The following is a 17,819-nucleotide window of genomic DNA, read 5'->3' as shown; positions in this document are numbered from 1 at the left end:
AAGAGCCATGGGTCAGAGGCAGGGGAAGTGGAGGGGGGCAGAGGAGTAAATGGGGTACCCTAGAGGGGGATCTGCTGCCTGAACAGTTAGGTTTCTCAGCATGATGGGGTGCGCCTGGATGCTGTAGCGCTCCTCATCGTCATTAGTAGCGTACAGTAGCTCCCAGGACAGGTTGGCCCACTGTCCGCGCACCCCCTCTCCATTCAGACGGCCCACCTGCACCAGCTGCTCCTGCAGTGACAGGACTCGCCCCGTGTACGTACCCTGTGGACAAGCACAGTAATAACTATATTATATTTTAATCCAATTGCCTCTTCTATTGTACTAGTGGACCCTGGACCCTCCCCCCCTGGGAGTTAAACCATCCAGTCTGCTCAGCCAGGAAGGATGACATCACTGATGACATCATCACTGATGACATCATTGCTCGAGTGACATCACATCATTAGATTAGGTAAATTACCGAATTTAAACAAAATCCGACTGTCAGGTCACCCGCATGGGTGCTCTTTACACTCCCATAAAGTTTCAGCCCAATTGCATGTAAAACGGCATAGATGTGGCCTGGAACATGACATCCTCACTGATGACATCATCACTGAACTAAATAGCCTCAGCCAGGAAGAATTATATCACTGATGACATCATCACTGACATCACTGATGACATCACATCATTATGTAATTAGGGCAATCACCTAATTAAAAAATCTGGCTCTGTCAGGTCACCCACACGGGTGGTCTTTACACCCCCTGAAAGTCTCAGCCTGATCGCACGTGAAACGGCATAGCTGTGGCCAGACAAAATTGTGCTCACTCACACGCACACTTTTCATTCTTATTATATAGGATATAAGTAAGAAAGAAGATGGCAATGATTTAATCAGAGTGGTGGGTGTATCTATGTTAGATACATATGTAGATATGTTAGATACTAACAGATGTCCAAAAAAATAGAATACAAAGGGTGAGTGGTGTGTTTGATTACCATAGTGAGGTCGTGTCCCAGAGAGAAGAGGAAGGGTTTCTCCTGCAGGACGCTGTCATGCCAGCCTCTCTCCGTTACCAGGCCAATGTACCAGTCCCTTTCATAGTCCTCCAAGGTGCTCAACACTTCTTCAGGGGATTCCATGGGCCCCAGACTTGCCTGATCAAAAAGCAGCTTGAAACTGAACCTGAAGGCAAACAAAAGCACAGATGCAGAAAACACATTGAAATCATGGCCCTGTTGTTGTCACAGGAAGAAGTGTGGCTGCTGTACAGTAGTGATCAAAGTCTAGAATACACTCATTGCCCATTTACCTGAAAGCGCGAAGTGCGAGCTGGTAAAGTTCTTTACTAGAAGAAAGCCAGTCGAGTCCTTCAGTCCATGGTACGTCGCCACAGTAGAGCCTGTACACATAACTGGGGCTGGTGAAGGCAGACTCCGCCCCCAAGGAGACGAGACATGACAGTGCCACCTGAGCATGCAGCTCTTTCAGTGCCTCGTCCTCCTTCAGCGCTTTGGTCATGTCCTCTGAGGCCTCACCCTGCACGGCAGGCCCAAACTGCCCCAGGGTGAACCCAAACCAGTCCTCAGGGAACAAAGGCCTCAGCTGCAGCAAACGGGATGGTAGCAAGGGGGCTGTCCTCCATCCTGTGGGCAGGTTGAACACCTCTGACTGGGGGCAGCTGAAATTTAAAAGCGGGAGAGATCCAGGGCTCTCTTCTCTCAAGGCTTCTGGGTCCCGGCCCTTATCCACTGCTGGAAGCCCGAGGCTTAGTCCCAGAGGCTGCAGTGGCTGCAGGGCCGAGAGGGCCATGCTTTCAAACAGGCTGTCCATCTCCACTGAGCCTGGGAGGGAGGGCCCGGTCTGCAGTGCCGTGTGTCCCAACTGGGCCTCTGTACTCACTAATGCCACTGTCCGCCTGGCTGGTTGGGGTCCAAATAAGTCATCTTCATCTGACCAGTCGCCAAAGGAGGTCAAACTAGAGCTGTCCTGCCTAAACTTCAGAGAGGACAAATTGGACTCCACTATGACAGCCTCTACAGGCTGGGTGTGAGTGGACTGGGCCAGCTGGGAAGACCGGGACTTCCTGCCTCCACCTCCTGGCCCCTCCTCGCTCCTCCAGGGAAAGCCTTTATGCTTCTGAACACAGTAGCGCAGGAGCAACCAGACCAGCGCCTTCAGAAAGTCGTCCTGGAGTTTCCTCAGGTTGTCATGAGAGTCGATGATGCCAGAGAGCACATTCCGGGCGTCAGAGTAGACCCGCACTGGGAGGGTGGCACAAGGGGTGAGGGCGTTACCCCAGTGCAGGTTAAGGCCCTGGATGAAACCAAGCCTCTCAGGGCGTTCAAAAGCTGCTTCAAACACCTCGTCCACTCTCCGTGCTTCTACCGTGTGGCAAGAAGTCTCCTGCAGCTCCAGACCCTGGACCAAATCACACAGCACACGCACAACTCAATCTCCTGATGAATCACTGGACATCAGCAGTGATGATTCCTAACACACAAATGATGCCAAACTGAAGTAAACAGATACAGTACCTTTATATTGACAGTACAGTAGCCGTATCCTCGCTCCAGGATCATTATCCAAACCATGCGGTCCTGAAAGCGGCCGAGGAAGTGAGAGCCCGGGGCTAATGAACCTACAGTAGGGAGAAGAAATCATCAGCCATCCGTGCGTCTAACACGTTAGAGAGATGTTGTTGTGATATGAGAATTGGGGGCAAGAAAGAAGAGAATGCACAACATATACAGTACATCATGTAACATGTACATAAGTAAGAGACCCCTGGACACACAGCCCTTTCATTTTGCATCAGTAGCACATCGCTCTGCTGACTATGGGGATAACTCGGCTAGCGGATGAGCTGCAGGGAGACACTTACCATGGCAGCTGTACAGGAAGGTCATGCTGCTGTTTAAACTGGCTGACTGCACAGAGATCTAAATATTGAAGCTGTTCTCGGTCTTGGCTTTTCCATTAGTCTCTAAGATCCATTCTTCTGATGGAAGACGACTTGGACAATTCCTACAGTGGTGGCTTTTCATTTTTGGGCGGCAGAAAAGAGCGGACAGATGTTACATTATTGTCATTTAGCAGACGCTTTCATCCAAAGCTACTTACAATAGTACATTTTGTCAACAGTAGTGCAATCAACTGTGCATCATCACAGTCTTCATCAGATAAGAGCATTTGTTGATAGTTGAAGGAATAAGTCGATTTATCTTTTCTTCTCTCCTTTTCTGAAGAGCGGTTAGTTCAAGAAGGGTCCAGGTGTAGACTAGCCTGATAGGTGTAGACTAGCCTGATAGGTGTAGACTAGCCTGATAGGTGTAGACTAGTCACTAGACTGAAGGGGTGTGTTTTTAGTTTATTTCAAAATGGACGACTAGGTGCTGAGGCTTTTTTGCTTTTTAAGTTGACTAGTGTTACTGTGTGCATGGCTCAAGGATAATGTCATGTCTCATAATGGCATGGGGGAACAGTCACAGACGCTAAGTGACATGCTGGGCATACTCCTTTCCTGCTCATTGCTCACTGCGCCACAGCCCCCGGTGTCACACAGGGGGCAGAGGAAAGCAAAAGAACACTGCAAGCTGCCATCTTTAGACTGTGAGCATCAAACGACTTCACGAGCGCTTCTTTTGAATTATACATCACAACTAGGGCACCCCAAGCTCGCCAGGAAAACAATGAGTGATGACATCACTGCAGCTTTCTTTTAAGTCATCAATCCATAAATAATTAAGCTTGTACTTGCACTGTTTTTCCCCTCTTGCCCCCTCCTGACAGCACATAGAGCACTGTACAAAAACCCCAGTAGCGGCTCCGTTTGGCCTAAGAGTATTACATGGTTAATGGTGTGGAAACATTTGGATGTAATGAATACAGATCAGAGCTATTTTGTTTCGGGTCACTTCACAGGAAGCTCGACGGCATCATGCGAGCTTGCATTATTGCCAACAGCTCACAACAACATTCCTCTTAATATTAAACCATGAGGCACTCCTCCTTTCACATTCTCTCATCTGCATACAGTCCCTGCTTTAATGTCCCATCTCAAAGTTCACAATGTCACCGCAATTACACGTCATCACACACTGTAAGACAACATTTATTCTGAATGCTAATGAACTCTATTTACAACTCAAGTGTAGCCTGGTTTCGAGTGTTCTTCTGTACTGCTGCAGGCAGTAAATGGCACGGCAAAATCAATAAGTTTAAACCAAATTCAAGCCTCATCAAGTGATATGGTTTTTTGTTGTTGTTGTTTTGCTGTTTAACTTAGCACTACAATTGTACCACCAATAAAATCGAAGATAAGATTGTACAATGATCAACCAAAACCAAATTAAACAAACAAGGACCAATGTATTTGTTACTAACCTGAAACAACTGCATTGACTTGTCTAACATGGTGTATATATGGTATATTGAAGTATATGTATATATATATATATATGTTAAAATAAATCTATATATGTATGTATTATATATGAGCACGATCACTTGTAAATTTCTTTCTAAAAATTCTTTCTGCAGTTTAGTTAATTACCATGATTGAAACTGCGTTAACATGTTTTGTTTTTGTAATTTTCTTTTATTTACATAGGGTAGGCAAAATAAGCTGCGGCTTCAGCCTACACCTTTTCGGCCCTTCTTGCCACAACTCATTGTATGTGTGTATTGTCATGTTTTGTTGAATGGACCGAAATAAACTAACTAACTAACTCTAGAGTACAAGGGGTTTTCAAAGTCTGAGACTGTGGGCCTCCCCCAGACAACGCTTGGAATAAGGAGCCCCCCTCGCTCAATTCCTGGATGCCTAAGGGGATCATAATAATGTTATTTGATCCCATAGACACTCAACAATTGAGCCAAGATAGCCTGATATTGCTGTTTGACATACTTCAATGTTCAGACTACACCGACCAAATACATAAAAAGGTCTGTCTGGAGGCATTTATTTGTTCTGTCTCTGGGAAAGTGGGAAAAACTGTCAAATTCCCCCAAACTACTGTATCTCTGTTTCAATCATGAGAGACCAGAGGGTAGAGTTAACAAGCAAGCTTTATTCAAGTATGGCAGAGCGATAAGATCTATGGCATGGGACGGTATGGCAACTAATTCTGATGGCATGGCAGCATGGCGACTAGTTCTTTGGCGTAATGACTCCGCGCTAAGATGCCCCTCTTCTTGAGGTGAGAGAGGGCATCTGCTCGGACTAGAATAGAGAATCCCCCCCCCGTAGGGGATTCTTCAGGAGTCAAGACATTGGTGGTGGCCTGGGGAGGTGGGTGGGTCGAAACACAGCTTTCAGAGAATGGGATGCGATCGGCTCGGGTACAGCGACCAGAAGATCAGGGAAAGAGAACGATGACCCACTGAGCATGGCTATAAATACTGCTACGTCATAGCCTCGGCACTAACGACATTATCGGCGTCATATAGGCAAGTGCGTCACGCGGACGTCACGCTGGGATTACACTTGTGCTCGTCACACTAGGATTACATGAGGTGAGGTCACTAGGATTACGCGTGGTGTGAGGCAGCGTGTCTGGTCTTCATCTTGAAACTAGGTCGAGACCACCATAAACTATCTCTTTAACCAAATCACACACATTTAGGCTATTATATGTGATCTCCTTTTAATAACAAATTTCACTTCCATTCACTAAGCCTCCCCTGAAACTGTTTGGAGCCTCCCACTTTGAAAACTTCTGCACTAGACTAAGAGTGCTTATATCATCATTATATATATAACTTATATACATTTGGTCCCATTGGGTTTGCTTTCACACTGCAATTATGCAAGCGGACCCAAGGACTTGACATGACATAGCTGCGTGGGCTCCCTATACTTGACATTGATTGGTTTGTAGATTGGCGTGCGTCTGACGTTGGCATGTTGGGAATTGGGATTTATTTTATTTTATGAATGGGTCTGTTGCACTTACCTAGTAAATATCGAGGTAACGTTATTTCCTTTGACATTTGAAACAGTGTTAAGGAGGTTGACTCACACCAATCGCAAAACTACCAAATCAGTCATTTTTTGACTACAATATAGGCTACTGCCATCCAAACTCAAAGCTGAACAAAGTATGCCAGGCGGCCAGCGTTTAGTGTACTGTTCACTTTTCACTTGCATGGAGTGCATATTTTACACCAAACTTCAGAAATCTTGTCAGTTTAATGCTGCCTTCCTTGTCGGCAGCGATACAAGCCGCCTAAAACAATAAATGGCTAATTACGATTTATGAATCGTTAGCATACATTCAACATAAAAACAGCACTTATTTCCATACAATATCCACCTTTAGCCGACTGGATCGCCTGTCATTCTCTCACGTCTGTCTGTCTGGGACTCTCCCTGCCTGCTGCATACATTGTTGGATAATTAATAATTGATGCATTAGTTTGGGTTGACATGCAGCATGCTCCCCCCCCCCCCTCTCTCTTCCTCTCCAAAAATAGCTGGTGTCTGTATTTTTTCCATTTGACTTTTATAACATCGTCGGACCATATTTCTATTACAATTTGAAGAGTTCATTTGCAAAAACAGGTAAACGCCATTCTTAAAATGAACAAACAACATATGTTTAATACTCCCTGGAGTGCACATAGAAAACATTATTGAGGTGGTTTATGTGACAATTACCAGATGAATATGTTTAGTTATGATTGATAATACAAATTCCCCAAAAATAAATGAATTACAGTATAAATACATCAATATATAAAATAAAATTATAAAAAATCCAAACGGAGATACCTGTTTTTGCAAACAAACTCATCATTTGCTCTCCTCCTCTAGCCTGGCGAAACTATAAAAAAAATACTTTCACATTGCAAGCGAACCACACCATGGTGCAGTTTGATCCAGACCAAGACCACCTCTTTTCCTCGGACCAAGGTTCGGCTGTTTGGTCCGGACCGTGGTCCGTGGGAGTTTTCACAACTGTCATTTTGGTTCGGATCAAACTGAAAAGTCCGAAAGTCCGGACCAAACGAGGTAGGTGCGAAAGCACCTTAATTCTAATTTTAAATTCAATATAAATGTTGAAATATCAAACACCTTTAACTTCCAAAATATTTCTGAAAGATGAAGCGACCAGAGAGGGACCTAAGAGATATCCGGCGTGGCCAACTAACCCAGTGATCCTGTTGCGAAGGCCGTCCTCAGAGCCGAGGCCAGACTCCCACTCATCTGCTGGTAGAATATGGAGTCGGGGCAGGGGCAGGCAGTACCGACGGGCCCCGGCCAACTGCGCTGAGGCCTGGGGAACCCAACCAAGAAGATTGGCAGGGTGAAGAGGGGCAGCAGTGGGGCAGACAGCATGGCAGAGAGGGTCAGCACTGCCAGCAGCAGCGGGCACAGGGAGGCATTCAGTGCCAGGAGAGTTCCGGCCGACTGACGACGCTGCTTCTTCTCCGTCCAAGACGTCACCAACACGGTCAGCGTGAACTTCAGCTTGGCCAGGAACTGGACTACTCGGTCAATCAGAAGGCCCACCTGGGTCAAGCAGAAAGAAGTGATCATTACAGCATGGATGCCCTTATGTTGTCGTGATTTGTCATGACTCATGTGCTTCATTGTGCTCTTATGTGTTATTTCCTGTTTTATTATGTATTTGACTGTTTTTCAGTAAACCCTATATGCAAAGCAAATGTCCCAAAATGTAGAACAATAAATGTTCACATCAATCTGCTCGTGGTAATTACAATGGGGTATGTGGGACTTTTTTGTGGGCTCCACCATCTCTCACCTTGTATCACCAATTGCAGAAGTCTCAACACATGCAGTCAACATAGCAGCGTATCACTGATATTAGCAGTTTATGGTATTAAAAATTAAAAATATCCGAAAAATGAGAAATATCTGCTGTAGTTTGTTTGTGGTTTAAATCCAATTTTTTTTGGATGAGGGTGTTCCAATGAGTAAAACCTAAAGAACGCTTGAAAGCTGAAGCAATGAAAGCTTTGTTCTTCTGTTAAGATATGACCTGAACATAGCAGAAATCTGGCAGGTGAGCAATGCTAAAAACAAGCACGAATTCGCAATAGCTGCCTCGACCACATGCAAATTTCCTCTTCTTCCTTTTTTGCCTTTCCATAGATTTAATATTGCTTGCAAGTAAGACTCATGTCCGCATATCAAAACAGTCAAAAGGGCAAAGATTCAACGTTTTGTCTTTCTTTTATATTGGAAAATAGCTGAGTCATGAAAAGTCAGATAACACTTGTTTGTCATAAACTGATGACAAGGTCCACAGTTCTATTCATTCAAGAAAATTGTATAATATTTGATACATGGAGAACATCTTGGAAATGTTTTTGGTATAACAATTGTCTGGGCGAACAGAAAACCAGTTCAGGCTGGCTCTTATCTCACACAGAAGAGCATGTTTTGCAAATTCCAGCATGAGTTCCCACAGCAACAGAGAGTATATCTAATACGTTATAATGGTATGGATATTGGATAATCTATCATTTCTACCACAGTGTCAAAGTAAAGATAAATAGCAGCAGGGTAAACCATCAGTAAACATGAACAGTTGAAATAAAGGTGGGAAATTAAAATATATGCGAATTTCCAAAATGCAGGTAGCAGGGGCAGCCCACCCTACTCTGCCTTTGCCACACTGCATTTCAAAATGTGCCCCCCACCACCCTTTCAGTCAATTGGCATAAACAAAAACACACACCTTCACACACACTTGACCTCCATGCCAAATTTCAGCCTCCTAGGGCGAAAACTGTGGGCCGCCAGAGGGTGGTGAACTTTTTGTGGTTGCAGTTAAAAACAGTTGGGAGCTTGCTTTGGCCCTTGAGTGCGTATTGGAGAAGAACACGCACTAGTGGTGAACTGAAGCTACTTAATAGCAATAGCTCTACAGTGACACAATTTTGAACACAATCAAATTGTCATGATGGCAAAAACCAGGAAAATATTCAGGTTAGAAAATAACTGGAACTATCATTTAAGCCTGTGCATTGGCAATATTTGGGACAACCCATGGTGCTGAAAGAAGGTAAAACATTTTCAAGTTGTTCTTACTAGAAGGAGCTGGACTCCGGTTCCCAGGTTGTCCCAGCCTTGCAGTGTGTTGTCTCCAACTGCCAGCCGCACTGAGACCACCAGCACCATCTGGAGCAGAGCATCTTCTGAGCTCTGCCACACCTGCACATGAACAAAGAGCTAACAATGAACTCAACATGGCAGGCCTGCTAACCCAGAGCAGACAAAAGCATTTGTTTTTCTCCATTATCACCAATCGATATGCAATGATGTGTTTTTTGACTGATTGATTCTGAATAACAGAAGAAAAGCTTATTGGGATGATTGATTGGGATTTTCTATTTATGTCCATGTTTATGCTTAGATAAAAAATCAAATTGTGTGTACCACTCTAAAGGCCCGTGTTAATCCCACACTGAGGGAAGCTGTGTGGAGCAGCTGCAGAGATTTGTCCATGGACAGGAAAGCGATGATTGTAAATGGAGACACTGTGGAGTGAAACACAAGTTCTATGTTAAAAGAAAACTGCACACATTTACCCACACAACATGTACAGAGCACTGTTGTACTTCTGTTTTCACATACAGTTGGAAATGCCTGAGGCAGCGGTGAAGACCAAAGAACATCAGAGAAAATAACCATCAATGACGAGCTCACCGAGATTGAGAAGGACTCTTCTGATTGCTGCAGCAACATATAGACCTCTGTTCCTCTGCTTGAACGTCTGCACACTGGACATTCCTTTTGGGTACAGGGGATTGAGCAACACCCCTCCAAATACATAGGCCCCCTGGATCTCTCCCAGAGCCCAGCAGAGGATGAAGAGGACAAGGAGGAGGTAGCTGACAGGCGCCTGGGGTCCGCCTACCAAGCTCTGGGGCTGGGCTGAACCAAGGAAATGATGCAGTAGTCCTGCCTCTGCCATGGCCAGCAGTAGCACACTTAAATAGAGCAGCAGCTCCCTGCAGCCCAGACCCCAGCCAAAGGAACTAGGAGGAGGAGGTGACCCCCCTCTACACCATCCACGGTCCGCGCAGGCCGGCTTGGACCCTCCGCACAGAGTGGCAATCTGGCTGAGGTCCAGGCTCAACAGAAATCCCATGGAGACGGAGAAAAGAACCACACCCAGTGTGGATGGGATGAAGAAGTTACAAACAGCTACGCCAACAGATACAGCAAACATCACCAGCAGCCTGCAGGACAGAGTACACACAAACAGTCAGGACAGAGAATACACGGGATAGGGTTTCAATAGGACTTTTAGAATCCAATCACAACACATTATGGGACAAGTTCTGAACGCACAAAAACTGGATTTTGCCCACATTGATGTATCTTCAAAATCAGATATGAAGTGATTCGGCTTGCATCGTGATTGGAATTCTATGTAGTTTGGATGCAATTCAACCACAATGTGCATAGAAGCAACATAGAGAGATGGAAGAGAGACTAAGAGAGAGCGTGAAAAAGCAAGGTAAGAACAGACTTATATAGACAGAGGAGATGCATAACAGACATTTTCAGGCCAATTGTAGACATGCAAAGATGTGATCTGATAGAATCCAATGTCTGGAATTAGATCTCAAAACAAGGCAGTGATGGCCTAAGGATAGAGAAGCGAGCTTGTGACCAGAAGGTCGTCAGTTCAATCCCCTGGACCGGCAGGATACATCTGGGTGGGGAAAGTGGAAAGCAGTGCTTGCTTCTCCCTCATTACCACCACTGAGGTGCCCTTGAGCAAGGCCCTTAAGCCACCAGTGGAGCTGCACAGTGGCCAGAAGATCAAACTGTGGTTGTACTGGTCAGCTAGCTTCCAGGTATTAATGTGTGTGTGAATGTGATCAGAGGGTTCCTGCAAAAGGCAATACTATTTGCACCCGGGTGTAAATAGATGATGTGACTATTTACACCCGGGTGTAAATATCCCAATATCACATGTGGCTATTTGTACCCGGGTGTAGGTGTAGACAGCTATTGTGGCTATTTACACCCCAATTCACAGGGCCTAACATTTATTTTGCAAATGGGGGGGGATTCCCCCCTTATTTGCTTCACATGGGGGGGATTTATAGACTTCAGCGGGGAGGGGGGGGGGGGGTTAGACTTTGGGGAGAGAGGATCAGGGGGTCCGGTGTCTTGTGAGTGTGCAGACAATAAAAATTCAAATTTATTGAAATTAAAGTTATTGAGGGTTGAGCATGTTTTTCTGGTATTTTGATTTGTCCTTCTCAGTGAAAATATATAGGTGCACACATATATGTTTCTCATAGGATGATTGCGGAATTGGAGGGGAAAATGTAAAAAAATATAGTTTAACGTTACTTGGCTTGTGTTAAATGAACCTACCGTTCATCAATTATAAACGTCACACAGCTCTTTATTTTATGTGGAGCAGTGCTGTAGTGGTAAAGAAAATGTGGGTACACACCAAAGTAAAAGTTCTAACAATTTATTACCTAAAACTAAAGATTATTATCATTATTATTATACAAGACAAACTTTGACCTGGGGAGGGGGCAGAACAACAAAAAGGTGCACACAGGTGAGGAGGAAGAGAAACACTGAATGATCTGCAGGCTTTTAAAGCCCAAGGAGTTCACTGGGCGCAGGTGCACTCAATCAGTAACAACCCCAACCACCAGGCTCCTGCAAGATAGGGCCAGTAGAGTGCATAGCCTACTTTTATTAAGCTTCCATTACATATATTAACAAACAAAAAAACTAATACAGTGACGAAATATCTACCGTACCTGAGGTTGCTGGACATGGGTGAGCCTCCCAAACCAAACACAAGAGCCTGCTCCATGCCCCAGAGGAGCAGGGCATCTAGGGGAGACAGCATACCAAGCGCCCACAGCAGAGGTAGGAAGAGGAACAGCACATGGAGAACCTGACTTGCCAGCTGAAGCTCAGGGACAGGGCCTGTGAACCTGAATGATGGCATCAAGTTAACAGAATTACAGCAACATCGATGCTATGCTACCATGACATGATTTTAGATTGTTAAATACAGTAGCATGCTATAAGAGTGTTTACCAGTCCATGAAACAACCACATTGCTGTTGCTCACCTATCAGCTAAGTCCACAGCGATGAAAGTGAAGATGTAGAGGGGCCGGGTGAGAGGGGTGATCTCATACGTATCCTGTGCCTGGAAAGTGGCCGTCTCTGTTGCTGTGTTTACAATGAGGGAGTACTCTGCTATACACAGCGTCACCCAACTCAGCACAAAGACAACCAGGGATACACCAAAGCTACCATAGAGAGCGGTCAGTTTTCCGAGTAACACATACCACGTCCCAAAGCCACAGAGAACCCCGGCCAGGACTGTATGCAGCACCACATTCAGCCCAAACCTCTTCCCGGGGGCGATGAACCTGACGGTCTCTGGGCTGACACAGTGGGTGAACTCCACTTCCTCCTCATCAGCCAGGACGTTGGGTGCTCCCAGCCTCTCTACGGTGCCACTCCTCCGTGCAGCGTACCACGCCAGGGCCTGGACACCCGCTGCAGCCCCGAACATGAGCATACCAGACAGCACTGCGGCGTGGAGCTCCTGCAGCAGCTGCAGCTGGCACAGCAGCGTACCGATGCCTCCAAACAGCCATGGCGTCAGGAACAAGACTGCCTGGTTGACGTAGACATAAGGCGGGGCACAGTAACCCAACTTGAAGCGTGGACCCCCCAACACGGTCTGGGGGAAGCGCTTCCAGAAGAACTCCTGCTTGTACTCATTGAGAAGGGGCACATCTGGCCCCATCCTGACCATTCCCTAAGGGGAGGCAGGTCATCTCCACACAGCTGAGGGAGAGTTTCCATTCATCGTCCTGGACACAATCAAGTGGTCTGCAATGAATCACCAGCAGTTAGGTCTACATCTGAGGCACACTTAATATTAAATACACAGTGGATGTTACGACCTGAGGTGGTGAATCTAACTAGTGAGTAATTGTTACAGGACTGCCTTAACGGGGGTATTGGTTACAAACCATTAACAATCTAAGGGACTTATATTAGAACTGATCTATCAGTTATACTAATAAGTTATAGCACAGTATGAGACATGTTGTGGCATTGCTAAGATACAAGACAGGAGCAACAGCTACCACAACACACCATCATAGCTTGCTGAGTAGTAGACAGCTAAAGACAACTAACCTGAGCTAGCTAGTAGCCCAGCATTTTGCTATAACCAAATAGGTATCAATATAACCAAACCTATAACTAGCTTAGTCAATTTAATTTCTGTATCTCTCTGTGACTCTTCTTTGTCCCATTATGTGTAGAGTGCCTTAGCTATCAAGCCAGCAAGTGTTGTCAGCTGGGTTATCCGTTAGCTTGCTACTGCTAGCAGGTAAATAAAATCAACTGACTACATGCAATGCCGTTTGGGAGGAACGGACTTACCTTTAACAGTAGAACTGTCATTTGGAAAAGATTCCTTGTTATATGTTTTGACAGTATGAGCAGCCAGTACTATAAGAAACAGGCGAAACCGCTAGCGTTAACAACATTAGCCGCTAGCTAAGAGCTAGCAAGCCAAGCAACAACAGGATGACACACAGACACCTTGTAACCAATGGGACTCCAGGCTGCGAGAGAGCGAATCTTTGATTGGCCGCAAACTTGTACACCCCGCCTCCTACAATCTCTATCACCGCCTCTCTCTCTATTTCTCTCTCTCTCTCTCTCTCTCTCTCTCTCTCTCTTTCTCTCTCTCTCTCACGTGCACACACACACACACACACACACACACACACACACGCACACGCACACGCACACGCACACACACACACACACACACACACACACACACACACACACACACACACACACACACACACACACACACACACACACACACACACACACTATGACAGGCAATCAAAATGGAAAATAAATAATATATAGAGATTGAGATTTCTTTTATCAGTCATTCAAAAAAAGTAATTCATTCATCAATTAGGTAAGTGGAGGTCGAGGTCACCATAATTCTGAATTAAAATAAGGCTGTTAATATGATAAGATATGAGAAGGTAATGCTGTCAAGTCAGTCCAAGAATGTCAGAAGTGAAAGTGCAAATTACATTCAAATTATAGCTCCATTAGAAGCTATTGTAATGAAGAGTTGATGAAAAATAGAGAAGATTAATCCTTAAGCATGTCCTCCCACAGACAACAAAGGATTTTACCACTACAGCTGGTTGAACAATGAAAAGAACATCCCTCTTTGCAATTATACATCAAATGACATGCCCCACGCAACTGTTTACTCCTTATCCTAAGTAAATTTCCACCTTGGCACTTGTCAGTATCTTTAAATCCTGAAGCTTAAGCGCTTAAGCTACCCCAAAACTGACATAGGATTAGTAATATTAATATTACATTGTAAATCCATGTTATAATTTTTTTTAACAAAAGAACAAATCCTAAGAGTATTTTGTTATTTCAATAGAATAAAAGTGATTGTGGTTAAGTGTCTCTGCCTCTCCCAAATGTTGATTTACTTTCAGTGGCAAAAAGGAGGAGGACAAAGAGGAGGATCATAAAGTGATCAAGTAAAAAGGTCACAATATCAACACAAAGACAATAATCTGGAGCAAAGGAGATTAGGTTGATTATTATTGTTATTCTTGGCTGGGGCTGAGGGGATAAGGGTGGCCATGAAGGTAATGCTCCTCTTGTCATCTTGAAAAAAACAATCTCTGCTGTGTGTAGGACACGATAAACAACAATAACAAAAAAGCTCATCAGTCATGACAGACACATACACCCTGTAATCCTCCCGCAGCACCACTCCTGTATCGTTTTAGGACTGGCTGGCGAAGAACATCTATGAATTAACACTTAGGTCCTCCTGGGTCATTAAAGGAGCAACACAAATGCAAAATACCGTGGAGTGAAAAAAGGCACACCATATTGGCCTATATCTATACTGAACAAAAATATAAACACACTTTTGTTCTTGCTCCCATTTGTCATGCGTGGAACTAAAAATTCTACTACTATATGCACACAAAGGGCTAATTACTTATCTCAGATTTTGTTCACAAATGTGTTGAAATCCATGTGAGTGAGCACTTCTTCACAGAAAGAATCCATCCACCTGACAGGTGTGGCATATGAAGATGCTGATTAAACAGCAGGATTATTGCTGCGTCATGGGCTGCTCACAATAATGCTGCCTTCAAATGGGCTCATGTTCACCGTGTTCATATAAATGCCCCTCCTGTGGTATTCACCACTCGGGAAGTGAACATTTTCTGAAAGCTCAGAGTTCTCAATATCGTGTACACAACTTCCCATGTCGTAACCATATCATAACCATGTCGTCACTACGGGCTCACAAGTTTCCACCTTGGGAGTCTCACTCATGGGTATGTCTAATCTATTCTTTTCCATTATTTTATTTTTCAATTTTTCAACTTTTAAAACATGAACATGAAAAACAAAATAAACAAAAAAAAAACATAAAAAAGCTAAACAAACTCAAACACAGAGAAAGGAAAAAACAACAACACAAAAAAACAAAAACATACCACCATTGCGACATGGTGCTACCAGCTACCTAAGAAGCCTATGCGCTTACAAAATAATTTGACTGGGAAAGTTACTCGTCGTTTCTAACCTCGTCCAAGTAGGCCAGAAACGGGTCCCATATGGTTGAGAACTTCCCGAGTGAGTTGGTCCTCAAGAACCTGAGTCTTTCCATACGTACAACCGAAACCATGTCCGCCAGCCACAATTGAAAAGAAGGCAGGGAGGGGGACTTCCAATCTTTCAGAATTAGTCTTTTGGCGACAGTCATCCCCTGCGTTAGAGACTGCTGCACAGCCGTGGGGAGGAGCAGAGAGGATTCCGAGCAGCCGAAGATGGCGAGTTCTGCCTCCAGCTGGAGGGTTATTTTATAGGCCTTAGAGTACCAGTCAAATATCTTGGCCCAGAATCCAGATAGTGAAGGGCAAAACCAAAAAGCATGTGAGAGTGTACCCTCTAACAGCTGACATCTATCACATAATGGAGAGACAGAAGGGTAGATCTTGTGTAACCTTGACTTGGAATAGTGAAGACGGTGAGTGACTTTAAATTGGATCAGCTGGTGTCTGCTGTTAATCGAGCAGAGTTGGACCACAGACAAACTCCTGTCCCATATTATTTCAGACAAATCAACACCAAGTTCCTCCTGCCATGCCTCTCTAATCCTCTCAGTGGACGCCCTGACACAGCCATCAAACAGATATACAAATCTAGAGATATGGTGCCTGGAGTGGGGGGGGGGGGGGGGGGGGGCTCAACAAGACATCAAAAAAAGCATGTTCATCTGGGAGAATTTCAAAGTCACGAATCTTGGACCGAACATCAGGCACGTGCACACATAGACATGAAAGGGGGCTTGAGCCCCTGCCTTTTTTTCAGTCTGTAAAAAGTGCCTTTTTTTTATTTATTTTTTTATTATTATAATACATTTGTCATTTTCATTCCAACAACACATGAACAAAACAAACAGCTCAGACACATGAAAAAATAAAATAAAAAGTGCCCTTTCCTGACCATGAATGCATTTCTAATGGTGCTTTGTATGGAAATTGCCCTTTCCATGCCATCACTGAAGGCAGCATTCAAAGAGAAATGCCTTTTCCGAGCTCTCTTGGCCTTGAATGCACCATTTGTAATAGGCCTCTGCATGGAGCAGTGTTTTTCTAAACCGCCCCTGAAGGCACCAACCCAAAAACGCACGTGGCCGTCCCCACCCACTCCAGCACTCCACTCAGCCAGAGCAACCATGCAGACGGACAGCAGCAGCACAGGCGCACACAGTCTGACAGATACTGTATATCAGTCAGTCAACGTGAATCAGGTATGTATGTTTGTCAAAGTCTCATCCTAAAATGAGATATTCCTCTAAATCTGGTTAAAATCGGAATATTTAAAATGAGTTATACCCCTAAATTGGCCTTCAAATTGCCTCAAATTTCCCTAGTAGTGCCCTTTTATGAATTTGAGCCCCTGCCCCTCTAATGTTCTCTGCACGTCCCTGCCGAACATAATCTCTGACCTGTAGGTATCTGAACCAATGTGTGTTGGGCAACTCAAATGTCCTCCTCAGAAGATCAAAGGATGCGAAATAACCATCTATGTATAGGTCTCTGATGGAAAACAGCCCTTTCTCACTCCAGGCACGATAAGTTCTGTCTGACCGTGCGGGCAGAAAGGAGTGATTAAAACAAATTGGTGTATGAACAGAAAAATCTGGTATATTCAAAACTCTCCTGATCTGGTTCAGGATTCTGACTGAGTTTTTCACAACAAAACTTAAATCCTTTAGAGCCCCTGGCATCTCTAGCCTAGAGAATAACATGGCCGACAGTGAGGAGTTTACAATAGGGCTGGCCTCCATTTTTAGCCATAAGGGGGCCCCGAGAACCAAATTGTCAGGAGTCCCCTGCCGCCAAAACATTAAAGCTCTAACATTAGCGGCCCAATAGTAGTGTCTAAACACCGGTAAGGCTAACCCTCCCTCAGACTTGGGTTTTTGCAGGTGAATTTTTGAAATTCTATGGTTCTTATAATTCCAGATGTAAGACAGGATTATAGTCAGCTCCTTGAAAAAAGCAGATGTAAGAAAAATGGGAAGGTTTTATGTCTAATCTATTCTATAACGAATAATCTATATTAACGTCACAGCAAGACTCCCAAGGCGGACGTTTTTGGATGAATAAACTACAGGTATAAACTATCTATTTTGCTGCAACTTGACAGTGCTGCTTAATCCAGGACCTTACTTCCTGGAACTCTTGAGAGTAAAAAA

General features: G+C 44.6%; 1 protein-coding gene across 1 annotated transcript; it reads right to left on the bottom strand.

Moving 5' to 3' along the window:
- Positions 1–9: 9 nt before the first annotated feature.
- pcnx4 (pecanex 4) lies at positions 10–13,539 on the bottom strand. The gene is made up of 11 exons (XM_083633603.1): positions 13,418–13,539; positions 12,082–12,856; positions 11,762–11,941; positions 9,669–10,204; positions 9,399–9,499; positions 9,051–9,173; positions 7,145–7,505; positions 2,527–2,630; positions 1,302–2,410; positions 988–1,174; positions 10–264 (listed from the first exon to the last, which is right to left on the bottom strand). Exons 2-11 carry the CDS (start codon positions 12,777–12,779, stop codon positions 13–15), a joined length of 3,651 nt encoding a protein of 1,216 aa, XP_083489729.1. The 5' UTR covers positions 12,780–12,856; positions 13,418–13,539; the 3' UTR covers positions 10–12.
- Between the last annotated feature and the right edge of the window lie 4,280 nt (positions 13,540–17,819).

The sequence above is a fragment of the Poromitra crassiceps genome, assembly GCF_964638095.1.
Source record: "Poromitra crassiceps genome assembly, chromosome: 3".
In the NCBI taxonomy this organism is placed as follows: Eukaryota; Metazoa; Chordata; class Actinopteri; order Beryciformes; family Melamphaidae; genus Poromitra; species Poromitra crassiceps.
Note: the sequence above shows the minus strand (reverse complement) of the source record. Positions and strands in the feature narration are given on the sequence as shown.